Raw genomic sequence first — 20,458 nt, forward strand, 5'->3', positions numbered from 1 at the left:
TATCAAGAGCATTTCTCTTGTCACCCCTCTCCCTGAAATGAACACAACAATCCCACCCTGAGTTTTCACTCTGCCCATGGTTTTAGGGCATAAAGGGGAGAGGAGGATTTGTTTTAAAGTCAAACTGGAGTGATCCAGTGCATTTAAAGATTCAGAGATGCTATTTTTAAACATCAGATTACAAAAGCCACTTTCTTTAAAAAGAATGATAGTCTACGTCCTTGATAATTCTACTCACAGAGTTGTTACAAGGATTACCTGAGAAAAGTATTTATCAAGTGCCAACTGCATATGGACATTGTAGGCATGTTACATACATTTCTTGCATTAATTAATTAATGGTTTTCAAACACTCTGTGCTCCTTGAGTAATTGCCCACTGGTCACCTTCTACTACCTACTAACACCCACTGCATCTTTAATGAGCATTGTTAAGTATAGAACACAGGTTACAAAACAGCAGAATGATCTGAATTTCATTTTCAAAAACTGCATATGTTATCATATTAGGTAGATAAAGAAAAAAATGCCAATATGTTATTAGTTATTATAACTGGATGGTTGATTTGGAGGTGATTTTCATTCTTTTTGTTTATCTCTGCATACACACACACACACACACACATATTTTACAAATGTGTGTGAATTAATTTTGAAGTAAGAAATGAAAACACTAAAAATGTTTTTATAACAAAAACAATCTAATATATCCAAAATGCTGTGTTCTCCCAGAGTTAAGTCTAACATTTTTCTCTCTACCCCACCCAAAATCCACTGCCATTGAGTCGATTCCAACTCGTAGTAGCCCTATAGGGCAGAGTTGAACTGCCCTATAGGGTTTCTAAGGCTGTAAATTTTTACGGAAGCAGACTGCTCATCTTTCTCCCATGGCCCAGCTGGTGGGTTCAAGCCAATTTGGTTAGCAGCCAAATGCCTTAACCACTGCACCACCAGAGATCCTTCTCTATACCCCAGTAGTCCCTAAACTGCAGCCTCAGCTCTGTTGTTGACACCCGAAGTTCACCCAGAGCAGACACCAAGGTAGAAATTGAAAGAGAAGCAGCTCCAGGCATGAGGAGTGGGAGTCAGAGGAGGTTCTTCCCAAGTCAACAGTCCTAGCTGTGTCACCTCTGAACTCTGAAGGCATCTGTTTCGACACAGGAGCCCTCTACAAGGCAAGACCTCCAAACTTATCCTCACCCCAAGGCATCATCCTCGAGGAAAGTGCCTCCCTTGTCCCCATCCTAGTTAGACCTCTTCTTCTAGCTGCTAATTCCTGGAGCCACTCCCACAAGAAGGCCAATCCCATGCTTGTGGTTAATTTGATCAGGTTTCAAAGTCTAAGCTTTTCTGGAATTCAGCACTTTGTGTGTGTGTGTGTGTGTGTGTGTGTGTCTTTCTCAACTTACAATAATGAAAGCTGGAGAGCAACATACTGGCCAATAGTGGCCACTGCCCTCTCCAGCTTTGGCAATAAATTCTGCCCAGCATATTACGAGCCAGGAAGCCTGGAGGTTTGCTCGGATTGCATTATCATAAATAGACCTAGGAAGCACAGGTAAACCCCGGAAAAGTTTTCAAAGTTACTCAACCTGACATGACAAGCCCCATCTCTGAAAATGCAGTAACTGCCCTTGCCAGCATTTTAATCCACATTGTGGGAGACAGTCTTGGCCAAATTAGCCCCAGGGCTCTCAGGCCCTACAGGGAGGATGGTTTGGGGTGAGCAGTCCCCAGCACCCTCCCTCACACCAAGAGTGGGCAGCCATGCAGGAGCCAGGCTGTGATAGTCACTAAGCAGGAACTCCCTAAAGGCATAAAGGCCAGGGGACTCAGAGGATAGGGCAGGACAATTCCACTCCTGCTTGTGTCACAAGCACCATGTGGAAACAAATGAGTTAACAAGCCCTATGACCACCTTTTGTAGCACTACTCTCCCATTCTGGAACTGGGGTGGGGTGATGAGTGTGACCACTGCAGTGGTCATAGAATCTATTGTCCAATAGAGACAATACAGAGTGAAGGGGGCACTATTAAGATTTATGCCAGGAAAGAGGTGTTAGACAGGAATGTGTCAGACAAGCCAGGACTTGTGGCCACATGAGAAAATATCTCCCACTCCTGTTGCCAGGCTAGAGGTCTGCTGCTAGGGTAGTGCCCTGCTGTCTCCTAGAATACATGCCCCTGAACAAAGTTTACTTGCCAAATTAAACCAAGGCCTCAGTCAGCAAGCTCCCTGGCATCCCAGGAAAAGAAGATGAGGAAACTCTCACAGAAGCCACAAGAATTGGGGCAGGAGAACAATGTGGAAGAAAACTCAAAATCATAAAAAAATAAATAAATAAAAGGGACCAGGTTTGCTTGTCTGATGGAGCCAGGTGGAACCCCTGAGACTATGGCCCCTAGCTGCCCTTCTGGTCTGGAATTGAACCCCCTCCTGTGGCTTCCAGCCAAACAAAAGACAGGCATATGAGCTGAATATTTACATTAGGTAGATACACTCCTTGGAGAGATAAATCTTGGGAGAATAGAAGGGCTGTGTATGCACAGGGACATAGGTCAGGGCGGTAGGAGTACATAGAGGGAAGGACACAGGGAGGAGGTAACTATAGAAGGGGAGCTGTTGCATTGTGGGAAATTGCAGTTGATTTCATGAGACAGGGTGTGTGTGGGCTGCTGTGTGCAAAGTGAATTTGCTCTGTAAATTTTCACCCAAATCACAATAAAAATTTAAAAAAAAGAAAAAAGAAAAAGAACTGGGGCAGGGCCCTCATCTGTCTCATCCATTGCTGTATCCCTGGGCTGAGAAGAGTACCTGTAGTAGGTGCTCAGAAAACATTTGTTGAAAACAGATGAATGCCTGAGTGGAGTTTCTAAAGTCAATAGGAGAACCCCAGGAAACCAGAGAGACTTGGCAATTGTAGGTAACATATAAAAGAGCTTGAAATCTACACTATTATAAAAGTCCAAGGAGCTCCTGTGGTGTAGTGCCTAAGGCATTTGACTGCTAACCAGAAAGTTGGCAGTTCAAGCCCACCAGCCACTCCATGACAGGAAGACTGGGCAATCTACTGCCATAGAGATACTTCCTTGGAAACCCAAAGAGGGTCACTATGAGTCAGAATCTACTTGATGGCAGTGAGTTTGGTTTTGGTTTGGTTTTTTAAGGTGAACTGAGTTTCTGTTAATAGTGGTGGAATATCTGGGAGAGAATAGCAAGAATGATTGCACAACTTAAAGAATGTAATCAATGCCATTGCATTGTACGTGTAGATTTGTTGACTTTTGGTGTATATTTCATTTTATATATTTTCACCACAATAAAAAAAAAAGTGAAAAAAAAAACTTAAGCCATTGTCTAGACTGCTCTCTGCATTTCCCTTTGATGAAGTTTGTAAATATGGAATGTACACAGCTTTAAAACACCAGATTGAACTGAAGCTATAAACATCTACAGATAAACTGATTAGAAACAAATTCAGCCACTGTTAAACTTCAGAAAAACTGGAACAATTTCTTGCAATGTTCCTGGTATGAATTCACTCAAAATTTTATTGGCCAAAATTGGGACTAAATCAAGCAACTACTTGCCACACACATCAGGATTCTTCTAACCTCATTTTCATTGTATTTTAGTTCAGGCCCTCTGAGAACTAAGAGGACATAATACAATTAGATTTACAGGAGATTTATTTGGGGAATTCTTGTGAAGGATAAAGGGGAAGGAGCAGGAGCAGGTAGGACAGGGGTGGGCCTTCAGACAGTGATGAAGGTTGGGCATCTGTGAAAGGAAAGAGGGAAGGAAGGAGGACTGGGAAGGAAGGAGGACTGGGTAGGAAGAGCCTCAGACTCAACCCAGTTCTAAGAAAGTTTCAGCCAGGCTGATGGAGAGTCCTGGGGCTGAAGTTGCTGGTAGAGAGTCCCACATCCCATAGGGATAGGGGTATCCCACGAATATCCCAATGTGTCCACACATTGGCTGGGAGCAGCCCCCAAGAAAGTGTGGCCTCCACACGAACGTGCTGGTGGAGCCAGAGGGGCAACAGCTGGCCTCTCAGTCATCTGTGCTCCCTGCAGCAGGAGCAACAGCACTTGCTCATGGCCACTATACACTGTGCTGGAAACAATATTGGCCCTGGAATGACTCTTGTTTTACTGTGACTCCAGTTTGGCTGCATGAAATTATGCCAGCTGTACATTGCATCCCAACAATAGACATGTTACTCCACTATGCCCCTCTTATCCTCCCAAGTGTTATAACTTTTAATGCCTACTCCTCAAGATAATATTTTTTCATAGACTATCAATCAACAAGTTTTCATTTACAAAATAGAAGCCTGCCCTTCATTTGAATGCTTCCAAAGAATCAAGCCCGTCCTAGGCAGCCCATGTGGCAGCTGTTTAGAGACACAGATAACAGAAGCATTTGGTCATCATTGTCCAGAATGAACTCCTTACGGGGTTAGGTGCTGAGTCCTTGTGCCAGTCTTAGTCAATCGGTGAGTGTGATTTTGATCCAGATGCCATCCAAGGGGGGCAAATATTAAACCACTCTTAACTCATACCGAGATGGAACAATTTCCGCAGAAAGGCTGGTCCTCCCCAGTAGCCCCTAGAAGAAATGACACAGAAAAGATATTTGCAGCAAAGCAGATGGGGTAACTTCAGCCAGCAGGATGTTGAAAGAGAAGCCAGGCTGTTCACAGAACATGCTTATCAGCACATAAATCAATATTTGTCTAGTGAGACAGAGGGATCCCGTGATGAGGAGGGATGGCCACTGCCAGCTGTTTTGGCACTGACTTGCTGAGTGAGCCCGGATGCTGACTCAGTCCTGCAAACTTGTGATGAGCCTGCACTACATGCAAACTGCTATCCTCTCAGCTTTCATTTGCTCAATGAATGTAGGTTAGGGTTTCTCAACCTTGGTGCTTTTGATATTTTGGGCTTAATATATCTTTGTCTGAGGGGCTGTCCTATGCCCTGCAGATGTTTAGTGGTATCCCTGGCTTCTATTCACCAGATGCAGCAGTAACCCCACCCCCAGTTGTGACAACCAAAAAATGTCTCTAGACTTTGCCAAATGTCCCCTGGGGGGCAAAATCACCCCTGGTTAAGAACCACTGGGACAGGTGTCCTGACCTGTCTGCCTCATAGGGGTTTGGCAAAGTGAAGTAAGATCATCATTTTTTTGCAATGAGGAGGAAGAATTAATTTAAAATGTTTATTATTCTTTATTGAATGCCCATGATGTCCTTGTCTTTTTTTAGGCTAACTCATTTAATCCTCACAATAATCCCATGAGGTAGGTGAGGTTACTTTCATTTTGCAGATAAAAAACAGAACCACAGAGAATTTAAGCAACTAGCCCTAAGAGTAAATGGCAGAGGCAAGACAAAAACACAGGTCTACCCAATTCCAAAGCTTATGGTCTTAATCACTATGTTTATGTTACCTGCAGTATAATAACAAATAACAAATAAAGTAACAGATAAGTAAATATTGACATGTGAAAAGTGATTATATGTATGTAATAATTATTATTTATTAATTAAACATTGTTTATGTATTAATTAATAAGATGTATAAGATGTTATTTATTAACTAGGAGCTCTGGTAGTATAGTGCCTAAGGCACTTGACTGCTAACCAGAAGGCTGGCAGTTCAAACCCACCAGCCACTCCTTAGAAGGAAGGTTGGGCAATCTACTTCTGTAGTGATATTGCCTCGGAAACCCAAGGAGGAGTCACTATGAGTCAGGTCCAACTCGATGGCACATAACAACAACATTTACTAACTATCATTACTTTCAGCATCTATCCAGGAGAATGAGGGCCAGAGCATGACTGGCAGTAGACTTGGGTCACTGTTGATAATGAGGAAAAGAGTCTGCTGGTTGGCATGCTACAATTCCCTTTCCTCACTCAGGCCAGCCCTCTTTCCCACTGAGCCTGACTGAGCCTTCGGAATCCTTCACAACCTGGAATCACTAACCCATGAGAAAATGCACAGCAAGGTGGGTCCCATTAGCCAGTCTTGCTTTAGGTAGAGCTTCCTCCTGAGGCTAGAAGGCCTCCTTGGCATGATCACACTGCACAAGTTGAAGCAATATGCTAGAAGGCATAGCCTTGGGGCTAGAAGGCTATACCAGGGGATGCACTTACCTGAGCATTATATTCCAATAGAGGAAAGGCATCAAGTCGGCCTTCATGAGGTACATGGAAAGGCGCTCTTTGCTCTGGTCAAAGGGGAATGTTTCCAGTGGCTGACCATTGTAGTCAAACTCTGCAAGAATCACACGGCTGTAGCCAGTCACCAGTGGGCATGATGTGTAGCCATCATACTAAAATTAAAAATAAGCCTGAGTTAGGAAGAGTGCTTATTTCATACTATTATATGTTGTTGTTATGTGCGATCAAGTCAGACCTGACTCATAGTGACCCCTTCTTGGGTTTCCATGGCAGTATCACTACAGAAGTAGATTGCCCAATCTTCCTTCTGAGGAGTAGCTGGTGGATTTGAACCGCCAGCCTCCTGGTTAGCAGTCAAGTGCCTTAGGCACTATGCTACCAGAGCTCCCATACTGTTATACAGATATGCTAAAATCTATTTCTCACTCTGAATGGTTCCACAATTTTTTTTTGTATATTCTAATTTTTTTTTTTTTGTAGTGAAATAGATAAATTATATAACAAAAAATAGTGGCAAAGGCAAAAGCTGAAGGTCCAAATTAGGGAAACTAAGCAAGCAAGTGGCAAAATCACAGGCAAATGCTATTTTCATGCAGAATTGAAGATGATAATTGAGAAAATGATCCTTAGAAGGCATGCATACCTTCTTCATTGGTGTTTGATTCTTCATAATCAGAGAAATTGTTCTATCAAGAATTCCTGACTGAGCAGCTATAAGAGAAATGGAAAAGTTAGAAATATCCAAGCATCTAAGTTTTCCATGGAAACTAATTTGCAAATAATTTGAATGTGAACAAGTTAAGGTTCCATTCATCATTCCTCTGGACTGTAACTAGAGCATGACTCTTCTTACTACTTGAAGTTTTGATTCCCAGAGCAGGTTCTTCACCAAATCAGTTTCAAACAGCTCACATAAAACTTCCCTGTGAATTTGAAACTGAAGAACCAGCTTTCTCCAACAGGAGAGCTGACAGTTTCAAATGAGAACATTAAATAAGAGTGGGCCTACCCTAACCCCACTCCCCTTCCTTCTGAGGTCACTCAGTGGTCTCTGTGACTGGTCTCCCTGCCTATCCAGGATGTCCCTATGTCCCTCTTCACAAACAGCCTATATTGGTAGCCCCAGTATATCTAATCAAGTAAAATACTGAGCTTTGGTCTGTAATAGACTGCCCTGGCTGAGGCTGAACCAAATAAATGTAAATACATAAACCCAATGCCACTGAGTCAACTCCAACCCATAGCAACCCTGTAGGACCGAGTTGAATTGATGCATAAGGCTTCCAAGGCTATAAATTTTTATGTAACCAGACTGTTTCATCTTTCTCCCATGGAGCAACTGGTGAGTTTGAACTGCCAACTTTTCATTTAGCAGCCTAGAGCTTTTAATCACTGTACCACCATTGCTCCTTATAACTATATAAAGAAATGTTTCTCTATTTATTTATTTATATACACAATACATACGTGTGTGTGTGTATAATTAAACGGCAAGAGTGAGGGAGACTGTCTTTTTTACAATAAAAAAAATTGAAAACTTATTATAATGAACTTTGTCATTCAACCCTGTCTTATGCTTCCCACCATACATATCCCTTTTGTTTTCTGGACTATGTTAGAGTAGACATCATACCATTTCACCCATAAATATTCCTGTGTGTCTCTCTGATAATGAATTTTTTTAACACAAAACACATAATCACACTCAAAATTACCAACAAAATTCTTTAATATCATCCAACCTAGTCTGTGTACAATTTTGACTAATTAAAACTGTTCTGTTAAAGATACAAGCAGTTGGTGGGACTGTAAAATGGTTCAACCATGTGGAAAGCGGTATGGCACATCCTTAAGAAGTTGGAAATAGAAATACCATATGATGCAGCAAACTTTCTGCCTCTCTGGGAACTTACAGGCCTTGGGATCTATACTGGGGAGACCTGAGGAGGCCCCTACATTCGAGTGTCAAAGCAGAGAGCAACCTGAAGAGGGCAGACCTTAAGAACAATAAAACTCAACTTCCAGATGTAAGGTGTATGTGTGGAAATGTGCATGAGTTGTTTTTCCTGGCATTACAATCCTGTTCTGTTATGCCTTGAGTCTCCTTGGTACAAATGATTAAACGTTTGACTGTCAACCTAAAGAATGGGGGTTCAAGTCCACCCAGAGGCCCCTCAGAAGAAAGGCCTGGTGATCTGCTTTGGAAAAATCAGTCATCGAAAACCCGATAGAGCACAGTTCTACTCTGACACAGCACATGGGGTCACCATGAGTTGGAGCCAACCAATGACAACTGGACGGGGTTTTTTTTTCTGTTATGCCCAAGCCTTCAGTTAACTTTTGTTAAATATCACATCTTGGTTTTGACTGTTGTTGGTTGTTGTTGTTAGGTGCCATGGAGTTGATTCTGAATCACAGCAACGCAATGGAAAATAGAACAAACCACTGCCTGGTCCTGCCTCATCCTCACAATCATTGCAATGCTTGAGCCCATTGTTGCAGCCACTCTCTCGATTCATTTCATTGAAGATCTTCTTTTTCATTGACCCACTACTTTTCCAAGCATGAAGCTCTTCTCCAGGGACTGGTCCCTGCTGACAAATCCAAAGTATGGGAGGTGAAGTCTCACCATCCTTGCTTCTAAAGAGCATCTGGCTTTACTACTTCCAAGATAGATTTGTTTGTTCTTCTGGTACACCAATGTATGTTCAATATTTTTCTCCAACATCCTAATTCAAATATACCAATTCTTCAGAAGTCATGACTGTGCTGTGGTCAATTAAGGGAGAACTATGGGGCAAAGACAGGCAGAGGAAGAAGCACGCACTCCAAGAAAGCCAACATGGCAAGACAGGGTCGCACTCACAATAGCATAGTGGTCTGGAGTGAAGGAAGATAACTGGCTAGGTGCCAGGTAAACCCAAGGGCAGATTCAAGGAACAAGTGTAAACATTTCCTATGGATGCTCAGAAGACTGAACAGTGAGGAGAGAGTGAGAAATAGGAGTAGCTCTGGCAGCGTAGTGCCTAAGGCATTTTGACCGCTAACCAGAAGGCTGGCAGTTCAAACTCACCAGCCACTCCTTGGAAGGAAGGTTGGACAATCTACTTATGTAGTGATACTGCCTCAGAAATCCAAGAAGGGGTCTCTATCAGTCAGATCCAACTCGACGGCAGTGAGTTTGGTTTTGGTTTTGCAGATCACTCAGGGAGAGCTAGGACTTGTTATGTAGACATAAAAGAGAAGAGCATATAAAGAAGAGCATTCATTGCACTACTGTTTGAAATAACAATGGGTTGGAAATAACCCAAGTACAAATTAAAAGTGCACTTGTTAAATAAATTTGAGAACTAGAGAATAGAATACAGATTGTAAAAACAGATGTAAAAAACCATGTGAACACTATGTCCTGAGATATATTAAGTGGAAAATGAAGCACAGAGAACAATGTGTATAATCTGCTACATTCTGTGTAAAAATGGAGAAAATAGAAATTTTCTGTTTGTTTGCTGGCATTTGGATAAAGAAATTCTGGAATGTTAAAAGAAGAAATTAAAATGGTGAATAATGCCAATATGAAGCAGATGGAAGGCATGGCTGGGAGGAAGACTTTTCCCATATAGCGTTTGGTCTAACTGTATCTAATACTATCTATTCAAAGCATTGAATTAAATGTGGGGTTTTTTTTTTTATTTTGTTTTGCTTTAAGTAGGCTAAAGGACATAATTCTTGGTAAAGTAGAGGATTGATGAAAAAGAGGAAGAACCTCAGCAAGATGGATTGACACAGTGGCTGCAACAATGGACTCAAAGACAGCAACGATTGTGAGGATGGAGCAGGGCTGGGCAGTGATTCACTCTGCTGTACACTGGGTCACTATGTGTTAGAAGCAACTTGAGGGCACTTAATAACAACAAAGGCTGGGTAACCTGGGCCTCACATACATCACAGGTATTTTTAGCACATACATTTAGCAGGTTTACATTGGTTGAAATGTAAAGTGTTCCAAGTACCACCCCACACACAGCTTATAATTTATAAAAAGAAAAGGCATTTTTATGATAGAGATAACCAGTGGACTGCTCCCCACTTTGACCCAGTGATGAAATCTAGCTTCACCAATAATGTAACAAACTGATTCAGTAGGTCCTAAGGTGATGCAGTGGGGGGTGCTGGCATTACATAGGGAGACCCTTGCCAAAAATAAATAACCTGACTCTGACCTGAGCAAACAACTGTTGTTGTTGTTAGGTATTATGAAGTCAATTTTGACTCATAACAACCCAATATGACAGAGTGGAACTGTCATATAGGGTTTCCTAGGCTGTAAATCTTTATAGGACAGACTGCCAGGTCTTTTCTCCCAAGAAGCTACTGAGTAGGTTCAAACCACCAGCCTTTGGGTTAGCAGCCAAGCACTTAACAATTGCATTGCCAGGGCTCCCTGAGAAAACAACTAGACAACTCCAAATTGTGGGATATTCTGCAAGGTAACTGGCCTGGACCCTCCAGAAGTATCAATGTCATGAAAGTAAAAAAAAAAAAAAAGTCATGAAGGTTGTTCCAGATTAAGAGACCAAAGAAATGTGACAATCAGTACAGAATGTGACCCTTGATTGGCTCCTAGATTTAAAGGGAAAGGGATACAAAAAGCATTTATAGGAAAACTAGAGAAATTCAAACTGAATTATGCATGAGATGGTTTTATTATACAATGTTCAATTTCTTTTGAATGATAATGGTTTTGTGTCATTTTTAAGAGTAAAACATCATGATGTCTAAACTTACTTTCAAAAGACTCAGCAAAAAAAATAAATAAAGTGAAGACACAAATGTTACAAAATACTAATAATTGGTTAATACCTAAACCCTTAGTATATGAGTTCTAGGAATCCCTGGGTGGCACAGATGGTTAAGCACTATACCACTAACCAAAAGGTTGGCAGTTCAAGCACACCCAAAGGCACTTTGGAAGTAAGGCCTGATGATCTGCTTCTAAAAGTTCATAGCCCTGAAAATTCTATGGAGTAGTTCTACTCTGTACACGTGGGTTGCAATGAGTCAGAATTGACTCAATGGCAACTAACAACAATGATATGGATATTCATTGCACTTCCTCTCAAATTTTTATTATGTTTGAGATCTTCTATTGGGGGAAATTACTATTAATAATGAAAAAGACATTCAGTGGGTTCCCTAGAAAGTCTGAGATTGAAATAGTAGGGAAAATAACATAATATACTCCACAGGTGTGTAGTTCACACAAAACGCTACCATACTTATCAGCAGGGAGGTCCATGTTTTATAGCGTCCAGAGGAGACAGCTCCTGTCTGTAGAGGACACAATCTAAAAGCCAATTCTCTCCATCACTGCTAGTGCAGAACATTAAGGTTAAGAATTTAGTTTTTCAGGCTGAGGCCTTTATCGTGTACCAGTCAGGACATGCTCCACTCACTGTATTTGTCTTAACAGAACAATTTTCTGGTCCACAAGCTTTCATTGACTTGCATGTGTTTTCTGGGAAAACAAATGCTTCCTTAGCTTTATGGCGGTTCAGGCAGAAGAAAAAGTCCCCCTGCCTGGCATGGAGGATGAAAAATGCAAGGGATGTGAGCATGACAATATGAGAAGTAGCAGAATTCAGATAGCTGGAAAAGTTGTCTTTCCTCTAATGCCCCTTCCCTTGAAAATAACCCCTCTGACCTAGAAAATGCAGATAAGACCATGCTACTCGGTGTACAGCACTGAAACAATACTTTCTTCTTCACACAACACTAGGATCATCAAGACTTCACTTCTGCATCAGGGAGGTCAAAGTTATTTTTAGAGCAGGAAATTTTCTTCTATTAACGGAATGCAATTAGTGCCGAACTTTTGTTTTTGTTACAATGGTGCCTTAGGGTGACATCATTTCGAGAAGGAGAGAAAAGTAGCTCTTTATCTTACCTACTGCAGCAGCAGTCTTTGATGTGGGAAGGTTGGTGCAGTCCCCAATCCCAAACACATTAGGGTATCTCTTGTGCTGCAGAGTTTCTTTATCTACATCTACCCAGCCAGCAGCATCGGCCACAGGACTCGTCTTGATGACATCTGGTGGGCCCATCGGTGGCGTGACATGAAGCATTTCATACTACACAAAAGGAGAACATCGAAATTTGTAGATTTTCCTTATTTCTTCAGCCCCACGAGTTCTCCTCCACTTTTCTTACCCTGTAGTATGTATTATGGCTACACTATACACTATTAGTGCTAATACTGATCCACACCCTTGCCAAGATCTTAAGTACTGCCAGGGAGTTTGATGGTAAAATAAGTACTCATTCTCTTGTGTGTAGCATAGTGGTCCCTTCAGCAGTAGGCAAGAGGGATCCAACAAGATACTGGTGAACCACACTAACATTCTGAAAGAATCCATTGATATTTCTGCTATTACTAAACTTAAGGTGTGGTATATTGCAGTTGCTCTCTTTCTGATCCTCAGCTATTGACTTGTGAAGTCTGATACTTCAGTTTCATTCTGAATAAAGGTCACCAGAGTTCCTAAAACATGTAAGTACCATGTTAAGAGCTGGTAAATAAACACCATTTCTAAATATAGGCCAACTCATAAGACACATAAAAGAAACAGCCAAAATACCAATTTAAAACAAAATAACAGGTATTGAGAAAATTGACTAACACTTTGCAGAAGGAAGAGAGATCTGATTTGTTCTGGGTCTTCCTAGAAGTGCAGGGTACAATGCTGGATTTTTTTATTTTTTTTTTCCAAAAAAAAAAAAAAAAACCCTATATCAAGGTTACCTTTGGCAATTTGCATTGACCCATCTTCATTGATTTTGACAGCTCATTTAAAATATTTGTTTCCTTATGTAATAGTCTTCTACTTTTTGTAGTTCTTTTTCAGAGGTTAAGCAGAGGCAGATTACCCAATAGGCAAGGTCAGCACAGGCTTACTTGTGCTTACTTACTAATCTGTAGTGAACAATTTCACATGGGTTTCACTGTATCTGTGTGGTTAAGAATTTAGTTTTAAAGAACTCTGTCTAGCAATCTCAAATTGCTGGTTGTCTACTTTGGGACAGACCACTAGTCTGTCAATCTGTCATACTGTGGTAACTTGTGTGTTGCCATGAGGCTGGAGGCTATGCCACCAATATCTCAAATACCAGCAGGGTGAACCATGGTGGACAAGTTTCAGTAGAGCTTCACACTAAGTCAGACTCAGAAGAAGGAAGGGGCCATCCAATTTTGAAAGAACTGGCCAGAGAAAACCATATGAATAGCAGTGAAATACTGCCTGATATATTACTGGAAAACTTTATGAATAGCCCTGAAACAATGTCTGATATAGCTCCAGAAGATGAGTCTCTCGTGTCAGAAGGCACTCAAAATACAACTAGAGAAAAGCTGCCTCCTCAAAGTAGAGTCAACCTTAATGACATGTATGTAGTAAAACTTTTGGCACCTCCATTTCCTGATGGGGCAAAACACAAGATGGGAAGAAACAACTGCAAACAACCATTAATAATGAGAATGTGGAATATAAGAAGTATGAATGTAGGAAAATTGGAAGTTGTCAAAAATGAAATGAAATTCATAAAAATCAATATCCTAGGCATTAGTGAACTAAAATGGACTGGTTTTGGTCATTTTGAATCAGACAATCATATGATCTACTCTGCCAAGAATGACAAATTAAAGAGGAATAGTGTTGCAGTCATCATCACAAAGAATGTTTCAAGATCCTTCCTGAATGGGAGAACAGAAGGGCTATGTATGCACAGGGAGACAGCTTAGGGGACAGGAGTGCATGGGATGGAAGGACACAGGGAAGAAGTGGCCATGGGGAGGAAGTGGGAGCAGAGCTGTTGCATTGTGGGAGATTACAATCAATATCATGAGACAAAGTGTATGTGAACTGCTATTTGGAAGATGAATTTGCTCTGTAAATTTTCACCCACATCACGATAAAACTTGAAAAATCAAAACAAAACAAAAGATCCTTCCTGACAATGATGTCAGTGATGGGACAATATCCATATGCCTACAAGGAAGACCAGTTAATACTACTATTATTCAAATTTATGCACCAACCACCAAAGTCAAAGATGAGGAAATTGAAGATTTTTACCAACTTTTACAGTCTGAAATTGACCAAGCATGCAATCGAGATGTATTGATTATCATTGGTGACTAGAATGCAAAAGTTGGAAAAAAAGAAGAATCACTAGTAGTTGGAAAATATGGCCTTGGTGATAGAAATGATGCCAGAGACAGCATGATAGAATTTTGCAAGACCAACAACCTCTTCATTGCAAATACCTTTTCTCAACAACATAAATGATGGCTATAAACGTGGACCTTACCAGATGTAATATTCAGGAATAAGATCAACTACATCTGTAGAAAGAGGCAATGGAGAAGCTCAATAATTTCAGCCAAAACAAGACCAGGAGCTGACTGTGGAACAGACCATCAGTTGCTTGTATGTTCAAGTTGAAGCTGAAGAAAATTAAAATATGATCTTGATTATATCCTACTTGAATTTAGAGACCATCTGAAGAATAGATTTGACTCATTAAACACCAAATGCCGGAAAACCAGATGAATTGTGGGATGACATCAAGAACACCATCTATGAAAAAAGCAAAAAGTCATTAAAACAGGAAAGGAAGATCAAAATGGAAGTTAGAACAGACTCTGAAACTTACTCTTGAATGGAGAGTAGATAAAGCAAATGGAAGAAATGACAAGATAAAGATAAAAGAACTGAACAGAAGATTTCAAAGAGTAACTCGGGAAGACAAAATCAATCACCATAATGAAATGTGCAAAGACCTGGAGTTAGTAAACCAAAAGGGAAGAACATGCTCAGTATTTTTCAAGCTGAAAGAACTGAAGAAAATTTCAAACCTCGAGTTACAGTATTGAAAGATTTGATGGACAAAATATTGACTGATATAAGAAAAATCAAAAGAAGATGAAAGGAATGCACAGAGTCACGGTACCAAAAAGTGTTGGTCAGTGTTCATCTATTTCAGGAGGTGGCATATGATCAAGAACCAATGGTACTGAAGGAAGAAGTCAAAGTGGCACTGAAGGAATTGGCAAAAAACAAGGCTCCAGGAATTGATGAAATAGTCATAGAGATGTTTCAACAAAAGGATGCCACTCTGGAGGCACTCATTTGTCTATGCCAAGTAATTTGAAAGATAGCTACCTGGCCAACAGACTGGAAGAGATCCATATTTGTACCCATTACAAAGAAAGGTGATCCAACAGAATGTGGAAATTATCTAACAATATCATTAATATCACACAGAAGTAAAATTTTGCTGAAGATAATTCAAAAACAGATGCAGCAGTATATTGACAAAGAACTTCCAGAAATGCAAGCTAGGTTCAGAAGAGGATGTGAAATAGGGATATCATTTTTGATGTCAGATGGATCTTGGCTTAAAGCAAAGACTACCAGAAAGATGTTTATTTGTGTTTTATTGACTATGCAAAACAATTTGATTGTATGGATCATAACAAATTATGGACTTGTAATCTTCAATCATCAGTAAGTGATTCAAATCATCTTCACTTTCAGCAAGCAAAGTTGTGTCATCTGCATATCACAGGTTGTAAATGAGTTTTCCTCCAATCTTGGTGCTGCATTCTTCTTCACATAGTCCATCTTCTTGGATTATTTGCTCAGCATACAGATTGAATAGATATGGTTAAAGGATACAACCCTGATGCACACCATTCCTGATTTTAAACCATGTAGTATTCCCTTGATCTGTTTGAATGACAGCCTCCTGGTCTATGTACAGGTTCCTCATTTGGTCAATTTCAGACTGCAAAAGTTGGTAAAAATCTTCAATTTCCTCATTTTTGGCTGTAGTGATTGGTGCATGAATTTGAATAATAGTAGTATTAACTGGTCTACCCTGTAGGCTTATAGATATTATCCTATCACTGACAGCATTGTTCTTCAGGAAGGATCTTTGTAATGATGACTGGGACACCATTCCTCTTAAATTTGTCATTCCCAGCATAGTAGATCACACGATTGTCAGATTCAAAATGGCCAAAACCAGTCCATTTTAGCTCACCAATGCCTAGAATATTGATCTTTATGTATTCCATTTCATTTTTGGCAACTTCCAATTTTCCAACATTTATGTTTCTTACATTCCACATTCTGATTATTAATGGATACATGCAGTTGTTTCTTTCCATTTTTGAGTCAAGCCCCATCAGCAAATGGAGGTCCCGAAAGCTTTACTTCATCCACATCATTAAGGTCTACTCTACTTTGAGAAGGCAGCTCTTCCCTAGTTGTACTTTGGGTGCCTTCCAGCCTGTGAGGCTTATCTTCCAGCACTGTATCAGATAAGTGTATGGATTATAATGCAACATAAAGATAACAAAAATTCTCACAACTGGACCAATAAGCAGCATGACAATAAATGGAGAGAAGACTGAAGTTGTCAAAGATTTCATATTACATTGATCCACATTCAACACCACTGGAAACAGCAGTCAAGAAATTAGACATTGCATTGCACTGGGAAAATCTGCCGTGAAAGACCTCTTTAAGGTGCTAAAGAGCAAAGATGTCTCTTTGAAGACTAATATGTTTCTAACCCAAGCCATGGTATTTTCAAAAGCCTCATATGCATGTGAAAGCTTGACAAAGATTAAGGAAGAGTGAAGAAGGGTTGATGCTTTTAAGTTGTCATATTGGTGAAGAATAGTGAAAGTACCATAGACTGCCAGAAGAACTAACAAATCTGTCCTGGAAGAACTACAGTTGGAATGCTCCTTGGAAGCAAGAAAGGCTAGAGTTGGTCTCACCTAATTTGGTCACATTGTCAGAAGGGACTATTCCCTGGAGAATGACATCATGTGTGGTAAAGTGGAGGGTCAGCAAAAAAGGGGAAGACCCTCAATGAGATGGATTGACACAGTGGCTGCAATGATGGGCTCAGGTGTAGCAAGGATTGTGAGGGTGGTGTATGACCAATCAGTATTTTGTTCTGTTGTACACAGGGTCACTATGAGTTGGAGCCAACTTGAAAGCAGCTAACAACATGTAGTGATTTCAATGTCATGGTTTGGGATAAATTGATTCAAGTGTTCACATAACATTTATTAGAGTGAGAAAAAAAAAAAAACTTGGCATCTTAAGGCAATACCAACCTGTAAACATTATCCATGAAGAAAGCAAGAGGTCATTAAAAAGACAAGAAAAGAAGAAAATACCAAAATGGATGTCAGAAAAGACTCTGAAACTTGCCCATGAGCAGAGAGGAGCTAAAGCAAATGGAAGAAATGACAAGATAAAAGAGCTATACAGAAGATTTCAAAGAGCAGCTCGAGCAAACAAAGCCAATTACTATAATGAAATGTGCAAAGACCTGGAGTTAGAGAACCAAAAGGGAAGAACATGCTCAGCATTTCTCAAGCTGAAAGAAATGAGGAAAAAATGTAAGCCTTGAGTTGTTGCAATATTGAAAGAGTCTATGGGCAAAATATTGAATGATGCAGGAAGCATCAAAAGAAGATGGAAGAAAAAAAAGATGGAAGGAATACACAGAGTCACTGTACCAAAAAGAATTAGTCAATGTTCATCTATTTCAGGAGGTGGCATATGATCAAGAACCAATGGTATTAAAGGAAGAAGTTGAAGCTCCACTGAAGGAAGACTTGTTCTTCACCACGAAGAACAAGGCTCCAGGAATTGACAGAATAGCCATTAAGATGTTTCAACAAATGGATACCCTGCTGGAGGCACTCACTCAGTTATGCCAAGAGATTTGGAAGACAGCTACCTGGCCAACTAACTGGAAGAGATCCATATTTGTAGCCATTCCAAAGAAAGGTGATCCCATAGAATGCAGAAATTATCAAACAATATCATTAATATCATATGCAAGTAAAATTTTATTGAAGATAATTCAAAAAGAGTTGCAGCAGTATATTGACAGAGAGGTTCCAGAAATGCAAGCTGGATTCAGAAGAGGACGTAGAACGAGGGATATCATTGCTGATATCAGATGGATCTTAGCTGAAGCAAAGAATACCAGAAAGATGTTTACTTATGTTTTACTGACTATGCAAAGGCATTCAATTGTGTGGATCATAACAAATTATGGGTAACGTTGAGAATAGGAATTCCAGAACACTTGATTATATTCATGAGGAACCAGTACATAGATCATGAGGCTGTCATTTCAACAGAACAAGGGATACTGCATGGCTCAAAATCAAGAAGGGAGTGCATCAAGGTTGTATCCTTTCACCATACTTATTCAACCTGCGTGCTGAGCAAATAATCCGAGAAGCTGGATTACATGAAGAAGAACATTGCATCAGGATCCAAGGAAGATTCATTCACAACCTGAGATATGCAGAAGACACAGTTTTCCTTGTTGAAAGTAAGGATGACTTGAAGAACTTACTGATGAAGATTAAAGACTACAGTCTGCAGTATGGATTACACTCAATATAAAGAAAACAAAAATCCTCACAACTGATCCAATCAACAGCTTCATGATAAATGGAGAAAAGACTGAAGTTGTCAAGGATTTCATAGTACTTGGTTCCACAATCAACACCAATGGAAGCAGCCATCAAGACATCAGATGACATATTGCATTGGACAAATCTGCTGCAAAGGACCTCTTTCAAGTGATGAAAAGCAAAGATGTCTCCTTGAAGACTAAGGCATGGCTAAACCAAGCCAGGTCTACTCTACTTTGAGAAGGCAGCTCTTCCTTAGTTGTATTGGGTATTTTCAATCATCTCTTATGCATTTGAGAGCTGGACAATGAATAAGGAAGACCAAAGAAGAGTTGATGCTTTTCAGTTGCGGTGTTGAAGAAGAATGCTAAGAGTACCATGGTCTGCTAAAAGGACTAGCAAATCTGTCCTAGAGGAATTGCAACCAGAATGCTCCTTGGAAGCGAGAGTGGCCAGACTTTGTCTCACCTATTTTGGTCGTGTTGTCAGAAGAAACCATTCCCTGAAGAGGGATATCATGTTTGGTAAAGTAGAGAGTCAACGAAGAAGGGGAAGGCCCTCAATAAGATGGGTAGACACAGTGGCTATAACGATGGGCTCTGGTATAGCAAGCATCATGAGGCTGGCACAGGACCAGGCAATGTTTCGTTCTGCTGTGCATAGGGTCGCTGTGAGCTGGAGACAACTCAACGGCACCTAACAACAACAACCAACTGTGGTAGTTGAAAGCTGCTAGTTTCCATAATAGGAGGAGCTCTGGTGGCATAGTGGCTAAGGCATTTGACTGCTAACCAAAAGCCTGGCAGTTCAAATCCACCATCCACTCCTCAGAAGGAAGATTGGACAATCTACTTCCATAGTAATACCACCTTGGAAACCCAAGGAGGAGTCGCTATGATCCAGATTCGACTCTATGGCAGTGAATTTGGTTTGGTTTAGTTTCCACATTAAGATAGTCTATACCTTCATCCAGGCTCAGCAATCACTGAAGGAAGGGAGAATTAAGAAGTTGACTTATATTTATTCTAATTCCCAGACTACATATTATAAGCTTAAGTAACCTTAAAGTAGTGAATGTGTGTGTTTTGCATTGATTTGTGTCCAAATCATTGTGCCCAGATGTAATCTGTGTCCAAATCACATTCACAGATACTGGAGGTTAGGGCTTGAACAAAAATAAATCCAACTCCTAATCTCTGGTACCTGTGAATGTGACCATATTTGAAAACAAGGTCTTTGCAGATGTAATTAGTGATGTTAACATGAGGTTAGTATGAAGTAGAGTAGGCCTTAACTGAATATGACTGATCTACTAGAAGAGGAAAAGAGAAACCAAGACAGAGAACACAGCCATGTGAAGATGAAGGCAGAGACTACAGTTAGCCACAAGCTAAGGAACACCTGGGACTACCAGAAGCTGGGAGAGACAAGGATCTGCCCCTTCTCTGCAGAGAGAGCATGGTTCTGTCGACATCCTGAATTCAGACAACTTGCCTCCAGAATTATGAAAGAAATTTTTCTTATTTTAAGCTACATAGTTTTTGTACATTGAAACTACTACAGTGTGTCTGTAGGATGATGGATGAATGGCCAATAACCCTCTCTACCAGATGATTAAGGCTATGTTTGCATTTCTACAATGCAAAAACAGCAAGGAGGCCACATGTTCTGACCTCCTCTAATCCCACAAGAGGAAGACAGGATTACCAGCAGTAACCCAAGGCCTATTACTGCAAGGCCAGACATGCTGC

At 40.4% G+C, this 20,458-nt stretch overlaps 1 protein-coding gene across 1 annotated transcript in view; it reads right to left on the minus strand.

Annotated features, from left to right (window-relative positions):
• Positions 1-4,553: 4,553 nt before the first annotated feature.
• SQOR (sulfide quinone oxidoreductase) overlaps positions 4,554-20,458 on the minus strand; it is a 38,518-nt gene continuing 22,613 nt past the window's right edge. Inside the window, exons 6-9 of the mRNA XM_007935218.2 lie at positions 12,138-12,321; positions 6,834-6,901; positions 6,164-6,342; positions 4,554-4,611 (exon numbers count right to left, since the gene is read on the minus strand). Of these exons, the coding sequence (XP_007933409.1) occupies positions 4,554-4,611; positions 6,164-6,342; positions 6,834-6,901; positions 12,138-12,321 (489 nt within the window). The remainder of the gene's footprint in view (positions 4,612-6,163; positions 6,343-6,833; positions 6,902-12,137; positions 12,322-20,458) is intronic.

The sequence above is a fragment of the Orycteropus afer genome, unplaced genomic scaffold, assembly GCF_000298275.1.
Source record: "Orycteropus afer afer isolate SDZICR_OR568_19922 unplaced genomic scaffold, OryAfe1.0 scaffold00026, whole genome shotgun sequence".
In the NCBI taxonomy this organism is placed as follows: domain Eukaryota; kingdom Metazoa; phylum Chordata; class Mammalia; order Tubulidentata; family Orycteropodidae; genus Orycteropus; species Orycteropus afer.